The 19,887-nt window shown below is 42.2% G+C and overlaps 1 protein-coding gene across 3 annotated transcripts in view; it reads left to right on the forward strand.

Moving 5' to 3' along the window:
* Positions 1 to 244: 244 nt before the first annotated feature.
* Positions 245 to 19,887, forward strand: part of CTCFL (CCCTC-binding factor like) — a 30,267-nt gene continuing 10,624 nt past the window's right edge. For all 3 annotated transcript variants that reach the window (XM_037982619.2, XM_073005620.1, XM_073005625.1), the window contains exons 1-8: positions 245 to 1,267; positions 1,659 to 1,881; positions 8,751 to 8,921; positions 9,240 to 9,373; positions 12,253 to 12,373; positions 13,339 to 13,488; positions 15,329 to 15,489; positions 19,294 to 19,476. In XM_037982619.2, the coding sequence (XP_037838547.1) occupies positions 725 to 1,267; positions 1,659 to 1,881; positions 8,751 to 8,921; positions 9,240 to 9,373; positions 12,253 to 12,373; positions 13,339 to 13,488; positions 15,329 to 15,489; positions 19,294 to 19,476 (1,686 nt within the window). In that variant the 5' untranslated portion in view covers positions 245 to 724. The remainder of the gene's footprint in view (positions 1,268 to 1,658; positions 1,882 to 8,750; positions 8,922 to 9,239; positions 9,374 to 12,252; positions 12,374 to 13,338; positions 13,489 to 15,328; positions 15,490 to 19,293; positions 19,477 to 19,887) is intronic.

The raw sequence follows: 19,887 nt of genomic DNA on the forward strand, positions 1-19,887 counted from the left end.
GCAGGGTAAAGCAGGGGCACTGCAAGGCCTCCGAAGGGGTGTGCTTGGCCTCGTCGAGACCTGCTTGGCCAAGTCTGGGTGGGCTCGAGGCCACTAGGCCCAAAGCCTGCCTTGCTCTGAGGGTGCTATGTCTAGAACCATGCACGAGGGGAATGCCTGCTCGGGGCCTGAACCTCGCTAGGCCCAGCCCGAACCTCGCTAGGCCCAGGAGGTGCACTGGCCCAGGGCCTGCTCGGGCCCAAACCTGGCTAGGCCCAGGTTGTGCACTGGCCCAGTTCCTGCTTGGACCTGAAAGTTGCTAGGCCCAGGATGTGCACTGGCCGAGAGCCTGCTGGGCCCAAACCTTGCTAGGCCCAGGATGTTCACTGACCAGACCTGCTCAGGCCTAACCTTGCTAGGCCCAGGATATGCTATGCACTGTCCAGAGCCTGCTCAGGTGGAACCTTGCGAGGCACAGGATGTGTGCTGGCCCCAAACCTGTTCGTTTCTAGAGTTTTGTACAAACTCCTGCTTTAGCCTAAATCCTGCTTAGCCTCGACCCCCTCCTAGACCCAGGCCAGATCAGCATTGTTCTGACCCTTCTAGGTCCAAAGCCTTTTGAGGCCAGACCTTGTTTCAACTCCAAAGCTTGCTAGGCTCCAGCACCCACCATCCCTCCTTATATCTTCCCCCCCAACTTCTTCCCCTATGAAAATCGCTTATTTCTCAAACAGGCCAAATCATCATGGCAGCTACTGAGATCTCTGTCCTTTCTGAGCAATTCACCAAAATCAAAGAACTCGAGTTGATGCCAGAAAAAGGCCTGAAGGAGGAGGAAAAAGACGGAGTGTGCAGAGAGAAAGACCATCGGAGCCCTAGTGAGTTGGAGGCCGCGTGTACCTCTGGGGCCCTCCAGGACAGCGTCCTGGAGGAAGAAGTGGAGCTGGTGCCAGCCACCTCGGAGGAGAGTGAGAAGCACATCTTGACCCTGCAGACAGTGCACTTCACTTCTGAAGCTGTGGAGTTGCAGGATATGAGCTTGCTGAGCATACAGCAGCAAGAAGGGGTGCAGGTGGTGGTGCAACAGGCTGGCCCTGGGTTGCTGTGGCTTGAGGAAGGCCCCCGGCAGAGCCTGCAGCAGTATGTGGCCATTAGTATCCAGCAAGAGCTGTACTCCCTGCAAGAGATGGAGGTGTTGCAGTTCCACACTCTAGAGGAGAATGTGATGGTGGCCAGTGAAGACAGTAAGTTAGCGGTGAGCCTGGCTGAAAGTGCTGAACTGATTAAGGTAAAGCTGGTTTTAATAAACAACGCCTTACATGAAAAAGAACAAATTGAAGTCGGCTTTTATGCAATATTATGTCTGGACAAGGTATTTTGCAGTTGCAAATTAAAGGCAATAAAAATACGTCCCAGGAAAATCCTGAGAGTTCTTATGTTCTTTTTTTAAAAAGTTTTAAAAGTTGTGCTAATTGGAATACTGTAAGGTGCATTATGTTTTTTAAAAAAAGGTGTTAAGTTTCACTGCCGCAACCCCGATGCTAAATAATTAACATTGTGATGCATAATCTTCAACTTTTGCTTTTCTTTTTGTATTCTGTGGTTCATCCAGGCAAAAATCTAATTATATTGAAATTAATAGTATCATATTTGTTTGAATATTTATTGTTGTTTATTAGCTCCAGGAAGGGCAGGAGAAGAACCAGTTGTTGACTGAAAGATTGGCTGAAAGAACAAAGGAACAGCTCTTTTTTGTGGAAACAATGTCAGGAGATGAAAGAAGTGATGAAATTGTTCTCACAATTTCAAATTTAAATGTGGAAGAACAAGAAGATCAACCTACAACTGATCAAGCAGATGTTGAAAAGGCCACATCTACAAAAAATCAAAGAAAGACAAAGGGTAGGCCAGTTCATCTCATAGAATACACCCCATAAAACTGGGCCGCTGTTTTTCTTTATGGGAAGGTGATGGTAATTGAAGTTTTAAGTGGTCGACTTTTAGTTACTTTCAAATTGTCAGGAAATGGGAGAAATTTTAAACTAATATTCTGAATTGTGAATCAAATCCAGAAGGGTTTTGCACTTTGCACACGAACATTTTGAAAGCACAGTAAAAATGTTCCCACAAAACCTTGTGCACGTAAGCAAAGAAGGCCAAGCCCTGGTCTCTGTTGTCTAGTTTGCAGCCCCAGAGGGATATGGGGGACAAGTCATTATAGGACAGGTGGTGAGGCCTCGTGTGCTTCAGGGCCAAGAGAAGGAGCAATTCCTCCTTCAGGAAGCAGTGGACGGTGCCTTCTAAGGGAGGTGATATTTAGGTGAGTCCAGGACAAAGAAGCCATTAAGATGGGGATCAGGATTCCAGGCACTAGGAAGTGGTCTGGGTGTGTAGGTCTGGAAGTATCTACTTCGTATGTGAGGGTGGAAAGCTCTACTGTGTCTATAGAGCTGGGTGGGTGGGAGGTGGGTGCTCAGAGAGGTGGATGGGTTCAGATTAGGAAGACCCTGAAGCAATATTAAAGCCTTATTAAACTGAGATTGCATTCCAGCAGCCCACAGGATGGATGAGTTTGTCCTACGAAAATGATTTGTTTGGCTTTTTTTTTTTTTTTTTTTGAGACGGAGTCTCGGTCTGTCACCCAGGCTGGAGTGCAGTGGCGCGATCTCGGCTCACTGCAAACTCCGCCTCCCGGGTTCACGCCATTCTCCTGCCTCAACTTCCCGAGTAGCTGGGACTACAGGCGCCCACTACCAGGCCCAGCTAATTTTTTTTGAAGTTTTAGTAGAGACGGGGTTTCACCGTATTAGCCAGGATGGTCTCGATCTCCTGATCTTGTGATCTGCCCACCTTGGCCTCCCAAAGTGCTGGGATTACAGGCATGAGCCACTGCGCCCAGCCTTATTTTTTTTAATATTAGTTTCTCACTAATATATTTAAATCAACATATTTCACCCCCAAAATTGCAATTTCTAGCTCTTTTAAATTATATCTGGCAACACTTGGCACAGTTTCCTTCCTCCTGGCAACAGGTGCCTGGGATTGGAAGGTGACTCAGTTTAGAAAAGGAGAATGCCGCCCAAACACACTGCTACCACCACCCCATTCTTACATGTGGTCAGGACCTTTCACTCAGGTTTCTGGCCTCTGCCTTCCATAGGTGGTTGAGTTTGCAGCCTTTTGATATATGGTAGTTTCTCATGTGTTTAAATCAAGAGTTTTACACCCCAAGTTTTACAATTTTTAGCTCATTTTTAGGTTTTTGAAGTATTTACAAATTTGTAGAACCATCACCACTGTCTGAATTCTAGAATATTTGGATCACTGCAATAAGAGGCCTATACCCATTAGGCAGTCACTTCCTACTCCATTCCTGGCTACCACTAATCTGCTTTTTGTTTCCATAGATTTTCCTGTTCTGCACATTTTCCGGAAGCTGAGTCGTATATGTATACCATGTGCCTTTCGTGTCTAGACTCTTGAGCTTAGCATAATGTTTGGAGGGTTTGTTGGTATTGTAGCATGTGTCAGCGCTTCATTCGTTTTTAATGGCTAATAATCCCTGTATGGGTACAGCACATTTTATTTATCCATTCATTCATTGATACACACCGCAATTGTGTCCACCTTTCAGCAAGTGTGAATGGTGCTGTTATGACCATCTGTGTACAAATTTTTTGTTTGAGCACCTGTTTCCAATCCTTTTGAGTATATACTTAGGAGTGGAACTGCTGGATGATGTGGTTACTCTATGTTTAACTTTTTGAGGAGCTGCCACACTGTTTTCCATAGCAGCCGCACCAGTTTGAATTTGCACCAGCAGTGTGTGTAGCTTCCAGTTTCTCCGCATCCTCACCAACTTACTTTCTATTTGTTGTTATCGTTTAATCATAGCCATCCTAGCAGGTGTGAAGAGGTATCTCGTAGTTTTGGTTTCCATTTCTCTAATGACTAAGGGTGTTGAGTATCTCTTCATGTGATCACTGGCCTCTTACGTATTTTCTTTGGAAAAAATGGCTATTCAAATCTTTGGCTCATTTTTAACTGGCACTGTATCGGCTTCCCAGGGATGCCATGACAAAGCACCACCAACTGAGTGGCTTCAAACCACAGAAACATACCTCTCACAGTTCTGGAAGCTACGAGTGTGAAATCGAGGTGTTGGGAAAGCCATGCTCTCTTGGAAGGCTGTCGGGGAGAATATATTTCATGCCTTTCTCTTAGCTTCTGGTTGCCAGCAGTCATGCCATTCATTGGCTTGCAGATGCATTACTCCAGTCTCTGCCTCTGTTATCACATGGAATTATTTCTGTGTGTCCCTGTGTGTATCTCTTTTCCTCTTCTTATAAGTGCGCCAGTCACATTGGCTTATGACCCACCTTCATCCAGTATGACCTCAGCTTAACTTGATTACATCTGCAAAGACCCTTTTTGTACATAAGATCACATTCACAGGTATCTGGCCTGAGGACCTCACGTATTTTTGCAGGGGTCACAACTCAACCTGTAAACCTTCTATTCGAAGTTTGTTGAGTATTTTATCAAGAAAACGGTGTTGGATTATATGAAATGATTTTTCTGCATTTATTCAGATGATCATGTGTTGTTCTTTTTTTCTTCATTCTGTTAATATGGTATATTACACTGATTGATTCACATATGTTGAACCACCCTTTTATTCCTGCAGAAAATCTCAACTTGGTTGTGGTATATAATCCTTTTAATATGCTGCTTGATTTGGTTTGCTAGTGTTCTGCTAAAGATTTTTGCATCTGTATTCACTAGGAATATTGGTCTGTAGTCTTCTTTTGATGTCTTTGTCTGGCTTTAGTATGTAAGTAATACTGGCCTCGTGTAATTCATTGGGAAGAAGTGTTTCCTCCCTTTTTTGAAGATTTAGAGGATTGGCATTAATATTTAAGCATTTGGTAGACTTAATCGGTGAAGCGATTTGGTCCTGGGGTTTTCTTTCTTGGAAGTTTGTTGATTAATGATTCACTGTCTTTACTGATACAGGTCTATTCCAAGTTTCTGTTTCTTCTTAAATCAGTTTTAGTAGTTTGTGTGTTTCTAGGAATTTTCTATTTCATCTGTATTATTTAATTTGTTGACATATAATTGTTCATAGTATTCTATTATAAACATTTTTATTTCTGTAAGATTGGTAAGAATGTTCCCACTTTTCTTCCTGATTTTAGTAATTTGAGTATTCTCTTTTTTACCCCCTCAGTCACAAGTCTAGATAAAGGTTTGTCAGTGTCGATCTTTTCAAAGAACCAACTTTTGGTGGTTTTGTTGGTTTTCTCTAATTTTTTTCTCTCTAATCTTAATATTTTCTTTTTCTACTAGCTTTGCGTTTAGATTTATCTTCTTTTTCTAGTTCCTCAAAGTGTAAAGTTAGGTTATTTGAAATATTTCTTCTTTTTTAATGTAAGTGTTTATAGCTAAAAATTTTCCTCTGAGCACTGCCTTGGGTGCATTCTATAACTCTTGGTATCTCATGTTTTCACTTTCGTTCGTCTCAAAGAACTTAATAATTTTCTTGTTATTTCTACTTTGACCCATTTGTCATTTGGGAGTGTGTTTTTTGACTTCCATGTTTATGTGAATCTTCTGAATTTCCCTTGGTATTAATTTCTAATTTCATTTTATTATGGTCAGAAAACACAGAACATATTTTGATTTTTTTTGGTTGGTTGGTTGGTTGGTTGGTTTTAGAGACAGGTTCTTGCTCTGTTGCCCAGGCTGGAGTGCAGTGTTACAAGCATAGCTCACTGTAACCTTGAACCCCTACTTCAGCGTCACAAGTAGCTAGGACAAGAGGCACACAGTACCACACCCAGCTAATTTTTTAAAAATTGTAGAGATGGAGTCTCATTATGTTGCCTGGGCTAGTCTTGAACTTTTGGCCTCAAGCGGTCCTCCCATCTGAGCCTCCCAAAGTGCTGGATTACAGGCGTGAGCCACCATGCCTGGCTCAATTTGTCTTTTTAAATTTATTAAGATATGTGTGTCTCAATATGTTTGTAACTTCACATGTGGTCTATCCTAGAGAATCTTCCCTATGCACCTCAGAACCATGTCTATTCCAGTGTTGCTGGGTGGGATGTTCTGTAGATGTCTGTTTTGTCTATTTGGTTTATAGTGTGACTTAAGCCTCTGTTTCCTCACTGACCTTGTCTAGTTCTGTCCGTTGTTTAAAGTGAGGTGTTGAGGTCTGCAACTATTATTGAATTGCCTGTTCCTACCTTCAGTTTTGTTCCGTTTGCTTCAAGTATTTTGGGACTGTTATTAGGTGCATCTATTTTTTGGGGGGGAGGGGTTTGTTGGGTTGTTTTGACATGGAGTCTCACTTTGTCACCAGGCTGGAGTGCAGTGGCACAGTCTTGGCTCACTGCAACCTCTGTCTCCTGGGTTCTAGCCATTCTGCCTCAGCCTCCTGAGTAGCTGGGATTATAGATATGTACAACTACACCCAGCTAATTTTTGTATTTTTAGTAGAGATGAGGTTTCACCATGTTGTCCAGGCTGGTCTTGAACGCTTGACCTCAAATGATCTGCCTACCTCAGCCTCCCAAGTGCTGGGATTACAGGTTTGAGTCACATATGCACCTGGCCACATATATGTTTATAATTGTTGTATCTTTATGATAGATTGACCCGTTCATTATTATATAACATCCTTTTGTCTTTTACAACAATTTTGTCTTAATATAGTCTGATATTTGTATAGCCATTCTAGCACTCTTTTGGTTACTGTTTGTATGGAATATCTTTCTCTATCTTTTTACTTTCAGCCTATTTGTCTTTGAATCTAAAATGAGTCTTTTGTAGAAGACAAATAATTGCATCTTGTTTAGTGTCCTTTCTGCCAGTCCTTACCTTTGCATTGGAGAGTTTAATCTCTTTACTGATAAAAAAGGACTTACTTCCTTATTTCTGTATTTGTTTTTTAAATGTCACATCTTTTATTCCTCAGTTCTTTCATTACTGCTTTCTTTTGTGTTGAATAGCCACTGCCAAGTGTATCATTTTAATTATTTTATTATTTATTTTACTATATATTTTTGAGTTATTTTCTTTAGTTGTCCTTGGTGTTACATTTAATATCTCAATTCATAATAATCCGGTTTAGATTAATGGCAATTTAATTTCAATAGTATGTAAAAAAACTTTGCTTATATAATTCCATTCCCCACTCCACTTTCTGTTGTTATTGCCACAGAGCGTATCTTTATAAATTATATGCCATCAACATAGATTTATAATTATTGCTTTATTCTGTCTTTGAGTCAGATAGGAAAAAAGAGGATTACAAGTTAAAAAAATGCATGAATATTGTCTTTTATATTTGCATATGTTGTTACTTTTATCACTGTCTTTATATTTTCATATGGATTTGAGTTATTGTTTGGTGTCCTTTCATTTCAGCCTGTTGGAGTCTCTCTAGCATTTTTCAGAGGATAGATCTGCCAATGACAGACTTGCTCAGTTTCTGTTTTTCTGGGAATATCTTAATTTCTCCTTCATTTTGAAGGGTGGTTTTGTCAGACATAGAATTCTTGTTTGATGTTTTTTTTCTTACGGCACATTGAATGTCATTCCACTGCTTTCTGGCCTCCATGGTTTCTGATGATAAATCAGCCATTAATCTTATTGACAATCCCATGTATGTGACAAGGCGTGTCTGTCTTTCTTGCTGCTTTCAAGATTCATTTTTTGTCTTTCAGCAGGCTGATTATGATGTGTCTTGATATGAATCTCTTTGACTTTATCCTACTTGAAATTTATTAAGCTTTTGGATGTGTAGATTTTTTGTCAAATTTGGGGAGTTTTTGGCAATCATTTCTTCTCCCGTGTCACCTTGGGTCTCCCATTGTGCATATGTTGGTGTGCTTGATCATGTCCCACAGATCTCTTAGGCTCTTTTCATTTTTCTTTGTTCATTTTTTTCTTTCTTTCCCTCAAACTGAACAATCTCAGTTAACCTGTCTTCAGGTTCACTGAGTCTTCCTTCTTTTTGCTCAGCTCTGCTGTTGAGTCCCTCTGTTGAATTTTTCATTTCACTTATTGTATTTTTCAATTCCAGAAGTTCTCATTTTTTTTAAATAAATTTTATCTATTGGTATTCTCAATATGATGAAGCATCATTTTCATGCTTCTTTTTGTTTTTTGAGACAGGGTCTCACTCTGCCACTTAACTGACTAAATGTTTAATTACATTTAATTTTAATTAGTTAAAGTCCAAATTTAAGAGTCACACATGACTCATGGCTGTGGTTTTGGATGGCACCATTCTAGATGGCTTTTCTCGCAGTGCCCTGGCTGGAGAGAAGGATGCAGGGATGGGACGGGTTGTCTTCAGTTCACCCTACAGAGAATGCAGGGCCACATTTTTATAGGTGAATCTCTTCTTGGGCGCCCCACTTTAGGTAGGTGGTGTGCCTTTTCTCGTGTCTCCTTGGGTCTACAAGACATTCTGAAATGTTCAGGCATGTCCTCCCTAGCATTTTTTTTCTCAGAAAGAAGGATGAGCAGAGTACCTAGTCCACTCTGCGCCCAGAAACCAGACATTGGTGCATCTTGAAACAGCGAAAATGCATTATCCAGGAACATGGCGTCCTGAATTGCTTCCATCAGCTTATGAATATAAATAGCATGTTCTATTGTTCAGTTCCCATATTAGTTGAAAAGATGATGTGCTGATTTACTTTCAAGTGTTTAAATGGAATTTGAACTTCTAACATACATAAACTATTTCCTGCCTATAGGAGCAAAACGAACCTTCCACTGTGATGTCTGCATGTTCACCTCTTCTAGAATGTCGAGTTTTAATCGTCATATGAAAACTCACACCAATGAGAAGCCTCACCTGTGTCACCTGTGCCTGAAAACCTTCCGTACGGTCACTCTGCTGCGCAACCATGTTAACACCCACACAGGTAAAACTGCCGGGAGGGCTCTTTCTGTGGAATAATGTGTGTTAAGGCTTATGTTAAGAATGTGAATCCACCGATTTCTACAGTAGAATCGTGTAACATTTTATACTGTAGTTTTGTCTTTTTTTTTTTCTTGAATTTCCATTAAAAATACTGTCACAAAGATTTTTCTCACATGCGTCTGCGGTATTTGTAGTTTAGAGAGCCTCTTCTTAATTTTTAAAGCAGTTTTGAGACTGAGTGTAATTGAAAAGCTATGAATTCCTTGGAACTTTTGTGGTTAAGTCTTGTTTTAAAAGCATGAACTATGTGATCCTACAGGAACCAGGCCCTATAAGTGTGACGACTGCAACATGGCGTTTGTCACCAGTGGAGAACTCGTCCGACACAGGCGTTATAAACATACTCATGAGAAGCCCTTTAAATGTTCCATGTGCAAGTATGCCAGTGTGGAGGTAAAGCCATTCTTGGACTTGAAGCTTCATGGCATCTTAGTAGAGGCTGCTGTACAAGTTACGCCAAGTGTAACTAACAGTAGACTCTGTTACAAACAGGCTTTTTATTATTCGTATAAAATTTATGCAGGAAATAATATGCATTCTCTTTTATGAAGTTAAAATAGAAAATTGGATTTCTATGTTTCTTTGATTGCTAATTAGTGAAAATAATATGTAAAGGTGTACAAATTACCAATAAACTCCTTGTGGTCAAGAAATAAGTCCCAGATTTGTTTAAAAGTTCTGCATTTTATCTAGTACTCAGGGCCACAAAATCAAAATGTATTTGCTTTAACGTAGAATGCAGATCCCATCTGAATATTGGCTGAAATTTTTTAGCTTGATGAGATACAAAGCAGCTTGCCTGAAGATTTAAGCAGAGCCATTTCTGTTCTGAATTAGAGACTGCCTGTTTCAAACTTCAGGTGTGCCGTAGTCATTTTAATTAATTTGCTTTATTTGTATCTTCTAATGGGTTTAGTGGTACTCACGTGAAACAGGCAGAGTGCTGCTTTTACTAGGCAATGCCAGTTTCCACCAGTTAATTTTCAGGGTCCCACAGTGTGTTGGGAAACAGACTGAGGCCCGGTTTTGAGCCTGGTCGGGAGTGGGTCAACAGTACACTCAAATGGAACTAAGTTAAAGGGAACAGCTGAAGATTAAATATAGTAACAGTGCAGCCGGGTTTCACAAATTAGGAAATTTCATGGTTAGGGTCAGAATTTGATTCCAGGAACTTTTTTCTGCTGTTACAATTTTTTAAAAAAATTATTTCTCATCTGAGTTAAAGGTTGTGATTGTAGTATGAGAATGCAAAATGGAGGGTTCAGGGAACAGAGTCACCTGGGGATCCTAAGCCTGGAGTGGACTTTTTGTTGGTGCCCTGCCAGTGCTCAGTACAAACTTCCCAGGTCCACGAGACCCTCCCCCAGCGCCAGCGGTCTGCACGCAGCCTGTGGGAGGTGGCCTCAGCACAGGGGTCTCTACTGCTGCCATAGCCCCCCATTTTTGCAGTCTCCTCAAATCTTGCCATGCTTGTTTGTTCCCTCATCCCATCCCGTGACAAAAATGCCAGCAGGAATGGATCAGAGCTGTGGTGCAGATGTGCCCCTTTTTTAAAAAAAGCTTTTTAATTGGCCAGGTGTGGTGGCTCACGCCTGTAATCTCAGCACTTTGGGAGGCAGAGGCGAGCAGATTGCTTGAGGTCAGGAGTTCAAAATCAGCCTGGCCAACATGGTGAAACCCTGTCTCTACTAAAAATACAAAAAATTAGCCAGGTGTGGTGGCACATGCCTGTAGTCCTAGCTACTCAGGAGGCTGAGGGAGGAAAATGACTTGAACCTGGGAGGCAGAGGTTGCAGTGAGCCAAGATCACACATTCCAGTCTGGATGAGAGTGAGACACCATCTCAAAAAAAAAAAAAAACTTTTGAACTTTTTGAACTCCCTCGTCCTCCTATCCCACCTTTAAGAGTCATCCATAGTCTTTTTTAATGGCCTTCTTTGTTCATTCACACCACTTATCTTCCTCAAAACTTTCATGCTATACAGTTTTTAAAATTCTTTTAGTTTTGCTTTCTAATATACTTGAAAGCATTCACTTTTCTTCTGAAAATCTAAGTGAAATTTTTTGGCTTGGCTATTGTCTTCCATCCTAGCCTTTTGTTCTTGAGTGTTCCTTAGGCTTCTGTGTGCTCACCACTTACTGGGGAGACAGATGGAGTGTGGCATCCCTGGGTCACCAGCAGGACTGATGCAGCTTCCTGATGTCTGTAGTCCGCCTATAGCTGATGGCCCCATTTCCTGCTAGCAGTAGATAAGGGCCTGTGATACACAAATACAGAATAAGAATAGTTCTAGAAGGCAATAAACCAGTCAGGCAGTGAATGCTCAAATGGGAGGTATTATGTTGTTTGCTATTTAACTGATTGCCTGGGATACATAATTGTTCAAATTAGAATTTAATTTCTTCTACTTAAAATTTAATTCTTTATAGGAACCCTCTGTCACACGGCCCCAATGCTGAATAGCCAGGGACGCCCTCCTCCACTCACACTGTTACCCTGGGGCCAGCCAGGGTGGAGTCTGCAGGACTTGTGACCATGAGGCGACACATACAGGTGTTCCTCCATTAAAGAGCTAGGGTTTCGTTTTTATTTTTATTTTTGTGAGACATGGTCTTACTCTGTTACGCTAGTTGGAGTGCAGTGGCGTGATCTTGGCTCATTGCAACCTCAGCCTCTCAAGTAGCTGGGACCACAGGCGTGTGCCACCATGCCCAACTCATTTTTAATTTTTGGTAGAGAACAGGTTTTGCCATGTTGCCCAGGCTGGTCTCAAACTCCTGAGCTCAGGTGATCTACCCCTCTCAGCCTCCCAAAGTGCTGGGATTAGAGGTGTGAGCCACTACACCTGACAAGAGCTAGAGTTTCAAGATTTTCACTTTATGCAAGGAAAACAAAATGTTTGCCTTTGTCCGTTTACAGTGTAATCTAAATTTTGTAACTATTGGGCATGTATTGCCTTAGAAATGAAAATACAATCCTGTGTGGCATTCAGCAGGTAGGGTTAAAGTGAAGGTGAATGCGAAAGCCTTCAGAACTGCTGCCCATTACCCTAAAGGAGCTTATACGCACACACATCAAATGAAATAAAATCACCCATAACAGATGATCAAAAGTAATGACTTTTTCATGTTTTTTGCAGTGAGTGAAATATGCTCTGGTGCTCGGATGTTAAAATCTGATTAATTTAAATCTCTTTTATAATGCTGATTAATGGAAGACTCTGCCACTTTTGAGTTTCTATTTTTATGAACATCATTTATGTATTTATTAGGCAAGTAAATTGAAGCGCCATGTCCGATCCCACACTGGGGAGCGCCCCTTTCAGTGTTGCCAGTGCAGCTACGCCAGCAGAGACACCTACAAGCTGAAACGCCACATGAGAACACACTCAGGTAAGGGCTCTGGTGCTGAAGGCTTGATACCTACAGTGTTAGCTCTTAAAGCAAGCTTTAAAAAATTACTTTGTATGGGCACAATTAAAGTTCAAAGGTAAAAGTGGATTTTTGTGTGCCTTTGTGATATGAGGATCTTGATCTGTGCCTTTACCTTTATTTAGCAGTAAGAAACTCTGCATAAACATTGTGCCGCAACCCCGCTGTGTGCAGTAAAACACGAAGTATTCGCTTCCGTGGATTTTTCGGGTATTTAAAACTCAACTCCTGGCCAGGCACAGTGGTTCAAACCTGTAATCCCAGCACTTTGGGAGGCTGAGACAGGAGGATCCCTTGAGTCCAGGAGTTTGAGACCAGCCTGGGCATCCTAGGGAGACCCTGTCTCTACAAGTAATTTAAAAATTAGCCGGGCCTGGTGGCGCACACCTGTGGTCCCAGCTACTTGGGAGGCTGAAGCAGGAGAATCATTTGAACCCAGGAGGTTGAGGCTGCAGTGAGCCAGGATTGCACCACCACACTCCAGCCTGGGTGACAGAGTGAGAAGCTGTTTCAAAAAACAAGTAAATAAAAATAAATAGAAGTCAACTCCTTAATTCAGTCTTCAACTTTAAGGCAAAACATAAAGTGTGCTGGTTTTGTAACGGAGGTACTTGATGTCTTATTATGTAAAGAATACATTTATGTGTACTTCTTGGTTCTTCGTACAGCCCCATGGATGTGAACCACATGGAACTCTTGCGTAGCCACCAGATGCGAGGAAGTCGTGTGTCTGGTCCATCATGGACACAGCCGTACTTGACATAAGCTGTCTGGGCTTGATTTGGGAGTCTCATACTAATTGGGGGTTGTCCGGTGAGAAGGGGGTTGATAAAGGAGGCTTACGGCAAAAGAAACACTTTCAGCACAGGTAGCCTTTGGCAAGGATCAGGCCTGGAGGGGGAATCACTTTGTTGTCTGCGTCTCAGGTGAGAAGCCTTACGAATGCCACATCTGCCACACCCGCTTCACCCAGAGTGGGACCATGAAAATACATATTCTGCAGAAGCACGGCGAAAACGTCCCTAAACACCAGTGTCCCCATTGTGCCACCATCATTGCACGGAAAAGTGACCTACGTGAGTGTCTGGTTTAGTGATGTTTCTTTTACTACAGCATTTGCTGGCTCTTTGGAGCGAGGCCCTATGTACCTGCAATGTACTGGCCCTGATACTGGGAGGCAGCGGGAACTTGGCTCTGGGACACATTTTCTTCAGAGGTCCTGTCGCACCATCTGGTGGCTGGATCTCATAAGTGCATTTTATAGCATGATTTTAGAATCCCAGGGGCCCAGGCCTGTTCGTATGCACGTGATAAGACCTTTCACGAATGGGTATTATTTCTTTCCACATCGGGCCTATTTTTCAGATGAGGAGGACACTGGGGCTCAGAGACATACAGTAACCTGCCCAGGAGTCACATGACCAAGGGTGCTAGGAGGCGGCTGCATTCTGGGTTCCTATTTATCAGTGCTCTCTCTGTGACACCCAGCAAGCTTTTCTTAAACCCTGGCTGTGGGCCTAAAAAGTTTTGGGAGCAGAAGGTACAAAAGACACAGTTTTCCCCTTAAGACAGTCACTTTGGGAAAGGAGGTGGGCCTGTAACGCGTAATCTGCATCTACCGTGGTGAGCCTTTTACCTGTCAGACCCCCCAGAGTGGGAGTGGAAATCCAGAGGGTCTGAACAGCAGGCCTAGGAGCTGGGATTTGATACTGCCTGTGGGGAAGCCAGCTACTGTTGAGCAATGGGAGGGAGGGTGTGGGTAAGTGTGAGCCAATGAGCCTCTTCTTTTTTTCAGGATTCCTGGGCCTCCCTTTTTCCATGATCTTATTTCTCTTTCCAAAATATATGACACAAAATATGTTAGCAAAACAAAAAATTGACCCTTTTGCCCAAAGAAATTCTGGAGATGAGATGAACTTTTTTGAAAACCTTTCTGAAAGGTGAAAGGTGTTCCACAAAGTCTTAACTTTTATTTTTCATCTGGTCCATTCTGTCATTGTTGCCACAGTTACCAGCACATCACAAAATAGCCCAGTGGGGCTTGCTGGGGCACAAGTCTAGCCAGTTGGTAGACTTTTTTGACAAAGTAACACAGTTTATATCTATCTCATGCCAGTGGGTGATACACTCTGCATAGCCCTGTAAGATGCTTTATAAACACACTAATTCTTCTTTCCCATGACTATATGAGAAATCAAGCTCTCTAAATGTCTGAGTCACTGTGGGTAAGGTGGAATAGCTCCATCACAGAGCTGTCAGTTGTCATTTGGTTTCTTACACAAGTATCACAAGACCATCATGCATTAGGCATAGATGAGCAAACCCATAGATGAGCAAACCCAGCCAGACCTCACCATGTGTCTCGGGTTAATTTCAACATGGGAAATAACAGGGCACTGACTTCTAACAACATGTGGATTTTTTAAGGTAAAATAAAGATGTTATACCTGTTTAGATAAACCACCTTAACATCATCCTAACATTGACCTACCCCATCATAAGGTAGTGCTCAAAGTGCTTTGTTAAATGAACATTTTAGGTTCAGTATGACATACCTTACATAACATTTAACTCCATATTGAAAGAATATTAAAATGGTATTTCAGCATTCTGTTCGTTTAGAGCAGTGGTTCTCAACTGGGAATGATTTTACCCCGCAGAGGACAGGTGGTGATACCTAGAGGTATTTTGGCTTTCACGACCAGGGAGAAAGAGGTGCTGCTGGCATGTGGTAGACAGACACCAGGAGTGCTGCTTAACCTCCTCCAATGCACAGGATAACCCACCCCACCCTGCCCAGGAAGGAACTAGCATGCTCCAGCCCCAAGGCTGAGAAACTCCGGTTTAGAGGAGGGGGAAAGCAGGTTAACAGAAAACAACACTCTTGAAGTCTATAATGTTCTGTAACCATTTTAGGTGTGCATATGCGCAACTTGCATGCTTACAGCGCTGCAGAGCTGAAATGCCGCTACTGTTCTGCTGTCTTCCATGAACGCTATGCCCTCATTCAGCACCAGAAAACTCATAAAAATGAGAAGCGGTTCAAGTGCGAACACTGCAGTTATGCCTGCAAGCAGGTATTGTACTTTACTTAATTTGGAGAGGCAGTGGTGCATGGAAGAATGGAGGACTGGGGTGGGATTCTTTACCACCTTGAAAATACTGAGAAAAGTCACACTTTTAATAGAGTATCCTATTCAAAATAACCAGAAAGCAATGGTGAGCCGGTCGTAGAAAACAACAGTTCTTAAAGTATGTTCATGTACTCCCAGAGCTCCCTGTGACCAACTAGGGTCCCATAAGAGCCAAGCCCTTGTTATGATAATGGAAAGGTGTCATTTTGAGACACTGACATTTGCACTTTTGGTGCCAAAACAAAGGTGGTCCTTAGCCCATATCAAGGCAGTGACACACAGTGAAACTGGTCATGGTGGTGGTCTTCACCGTCACACACTGGCAGCAAAAATAAAGGACAGTTTTACATGACAGTGTCCTTGAAGAGGCAGTAAAAGTTGTTAACTTTATTCAGTCTTGACCCGGAATACTTTCTTTGTAATAATCTTTGTGATGAGATTAGAAGCTGGCATATGCACCTCCACTGTCTTCCAAAGTCTGGAGGAAAAGCATCTGGGGGCTTAAGTTTCCAGCTCAACTAGCCACTTTTTCAGCGAATGTCATTTTCACTAAGGAACAAGATAAACTCTATTTACTCAGTCATTGGGCATTGGTGGACTTTTTTTTCTAAATGAACAACGTAGGCCAGGTGTGGTGACTCACCCCTGTAATCCCAGCACTTTGGGAGGCTGAGGTGTGCGGATCACTTGAGGTCAGGAGTTTGAGACCAGCCTGGCCAATATGGTGAAACCCCATCTCTACTAAAAAATGCAAAAATTAGCTGGGCGTGGTGGTGCACACCTGTAGTCCCAGCTACTCAGGAGGCTGAGATAGGAGAATCGCTTGAACCTGGGATGCGGAGGTTGCAGTGAGCCAAGATCATGCCACTGCACTCCAGTCTGGGAGACAGAGTGAGACTCCATCTCAAAAAAAAAAAAAAAAAAAAAAAAAGATTGGAGTGATTTTTTAAAGCAATTTTTATATTGTATAATGAAATATGTTAGCATTTAGAAGATCTGCATAGCTCAGTAAACTAGTATTTTCCAAATGACCAATCCATGATGTTACAGACACACACAGGTAAAAGATCCATTCAAAGGAAAAGACCAAGAGGTTTTAAAGTCACAGAGAACAAGTTCCTTGGCAGGGTTTCAGATTCCACATTGCAACCCATGGGTAAGAAATTACCATGACCAGACACACAGGCTCACACCTATAGTCCCAGCACTTTGGGAGGCCGAGATGGACAGAACTCTTGAGCTCAGGAGTTCAAGACCAACCTGGGCAACATCATGAGACCCTGTCTCTACAAAAAAATACAAAAATTAGCTGGGTGTGGTGTGCACATCTGTCCCAGCTACTCAGGAGGTTGAGGTTGGAGGATCACTTAAGCCCAGGAGGTTGAGGCTGCAGTAAGCTGTGTTCTTATGACTGCACTCCAGCCCAGGCAACTGAGTGAGACCCTAAAAAACGAAATTGCCACTAACTGAATTTTAGTGTAATAGAGAAGAATGGTCACAATTACTTGGAAGAGCTGGTGAAATGTTGCTCTCTTTTCAAACTACATGTCTATGAGACCAAATTTTCTTTATCATTTAACATACTCCAGTGGACTGATGGAAGAGCAGAGATAGGAATCCATCTGAATGCTTTTTTTTTTTTTTTTTTTTTTGAGACGGAGGGAGTCTCACTCTGTCGCCCAGGCTAGAGTGTAGTGACGCGATCCCTGCAAACTCCGCCTCCCAGGTTCACGCCATTCTCCTGCCTCAGCCTCCTCCCGAGTAGCCAGCACTATAGGCGCCCGTCACCACACCTGGCTTATTTTTTGTATTTTTAGTAGAGACGGGGTTTCACCGTGTTAGCCAGGTTGGTCTCTATCTCCTGACCTCGTGATCCGCCTGTCTCAGCCTCCCAAAGTGCTGGGATTACAGGCATGAGCCACCACGCCCGGCCCTGAATGCTTTTAATAGAGTTGCCAGACTTAGCAAATAAAAATACAGCACACCTAGTGACATTTGAATTTCAGACAAACAACGAATAGTTTTATATACAAGTAGTTGCAGCCTGTATTTTAACTGGCAACCTTATCTATTGAGACAGACATTAGGTTATTTTTGTTTTGAAAAATAGATAATTTTACAGAAATAATATGTAGTTGGTTTGTTGTTATTATTAAATGAGTTAATAAATGGTTTTTTTTTAAAATACTTAAGAATTCCTCAGTTTTGCTTTCTAAGGAAGTAAATACTAATACATGCCACCTGTATAAATAAAACCTCTTCAGAGGCCACAGTAATTTTTTAAAGTTTGAAGGGCCCTCAGACTAGAAGTTTGAAAACCAAACCACTGCTTTGAAGCATTGCATGCTATTGGTTACCAAAGGTGAAAATCAGTGCTTCCTGTGTTTTGAAGTGTGGGCTATAAACTGTAAATGCCTTGAATAAAGGAAAAAGTTTTTCTGGTAAATTTTGAACAAAGAATATTCTGTGGCCTCAGGCTCATATTTATTCAAATGAATTAGGAGGGCTTCCTGAAAGATGGATAAGACTTGGAAAGGATGAGGGGATCCTGGAGCAGGCATACAGCAGGTATGTGGGAGCAGAGAGCAGCCAGGCAGGCCGTGGCCGTGGGCAGAGGCTCAGAGCACTGCTGGGTGCTCCTGGCTGCCGCAGTCCTTGAGAGCCTGGCTCCCAGCAGGGAGAGCCAGAGATGCTGTCCCGAAGGAGGGTGATGAGGTGAAAGCTGTGCGTGGAAGAGGGTGTTCAGTGAATTGGATGAGAGAAAGATTACAAGAAAGACCATCAGTTAGGCCACTGACAGTAATGCAGAAATGGCCGAATATATGTTTCATCCAAATTATCATCACATTTTAAATAAAACAAAATGTATGCGTTTGTTTGACTTCATACATATTTTTGTCCCAATTTCCCAAATTATTTTCTCCTGTCTAAGATAAAATCTCTATTTAGGCCAGGTACAATGGCTCACACCTATAATCCCAGCACTTTGGGAGGTTAAGGCAGGAGAATTGCTTGAGGCTAGGCATCTGAGACCAGCCTGGGCAACATAGTGAGACCCTGTCTCTACAAAAAATACAAACTGAGCTGAGCATAGTGGCACACACCCACAGTCCCACCTACTCAGGAGTCTGAGGCAGGAGGATCACTTGGGCCCAGGAGTTTGAGATTGCATTGAGCTATGATTGTTCCACTGTACTCCAGCCTGGGTGACAGAGCGAGACTCTGTCTCAAAAAAAAAAAAAAAAAATCGGTATTAAGATCTGTCACAATACTATTGGAAAGTAAATGGAAAAATGTTTAGATACTTAACGTACTTGCAACCCCAAAGTCCCGTTGAATTTAAACTCTGACATTTGATTTTTAAGTTCGCAGGTTCTATTTGCCCTTTGTAAACTCAGGTAATTGCAAATAGTTGTATAGAAGGAGGACTCCCAGTAATGAGGGGACAAAGGACCATCCTTTCACGCCCTGCGGTGTGTACTCCCACATCCCAACAGGATTGGAGAGCCAGCAAGGACTCACTGCAAGACCTTTGTCATTTGCTGCTGCTGTATACGAGTTTGTTTCCTAGACGGCCACTTACTGAGAGTGAATGATGCCTTGTTCAGAATGTGTTTGCAGTAATTCTGCTTCATAGTGGACTCATCTTTGGGGAGGGAAATAAAAGGTATTGTACGATAAACAATGTCTAATATAGAAAAAAACCCTTTGAACTAAACAAGTTGCTTTCTTCCCCTTCCCTCTTAGGAACGTCATATGACTGCTCACATTCGCACCCACACTGGAGAGAAACCGTTCACCTGCCTTTCCTGCAATAAGTGTTTCCGACAGAAGCAACTTCTAAACGTTCACTTCAGGAAATACCACGATGCAAATTTCATCCCGACTGTTTACAAATGCTCCAAGTGTGGCAAAGGCTTTTCCCGCTGGGTAAGCTTACTTAAGCCACAGTAAATCCCCCATGGAAAGATCCCTCTATCTCAGGAGGACAGTGTCACACCAGGAGAGTTTAAACCCGATTATAGAAACCTGTCAGGACTTCAGGAGCATCTGTCATGCCTTAGGAAAGTGGTTATTAGTTTTTTAAAATCAAAAATTCTTGAAGAATCCTATGAAAGTGTGGTCTCCTCATCCCTTAAAAAAAAAAAAATTCAACACACAAAATCTTACAAATAGTTTTAGAGAGTTATTAGACTCCCCAAAAAACCCCAGCTTTTAGTGTAATATTTTCAAATTGTTCCAGTGAACTAGATTTAGGCTACTTGACAGAGAGAATGCAATTTTTACACATTTTTCAGATGTCCCTAGAATAACGTTATTGGTGTCTATAATCCCAGCTAC

Source organism: Chlorocebus sabaeus, chromosome 2, assembly GCF_047675955.1.
Source record: "Chlorocebus sabaeus isolate Y175 chromosome 2, mChlSab1.0.hap1, whole genome shotgun sequence".
NCBI classification, from domain to species: Eukaryota; Metazoa; Chordata; class Mammalia; order Primates; family Cercopithecidae; genus Chlorocebus; species Chlorocebus sabaeus.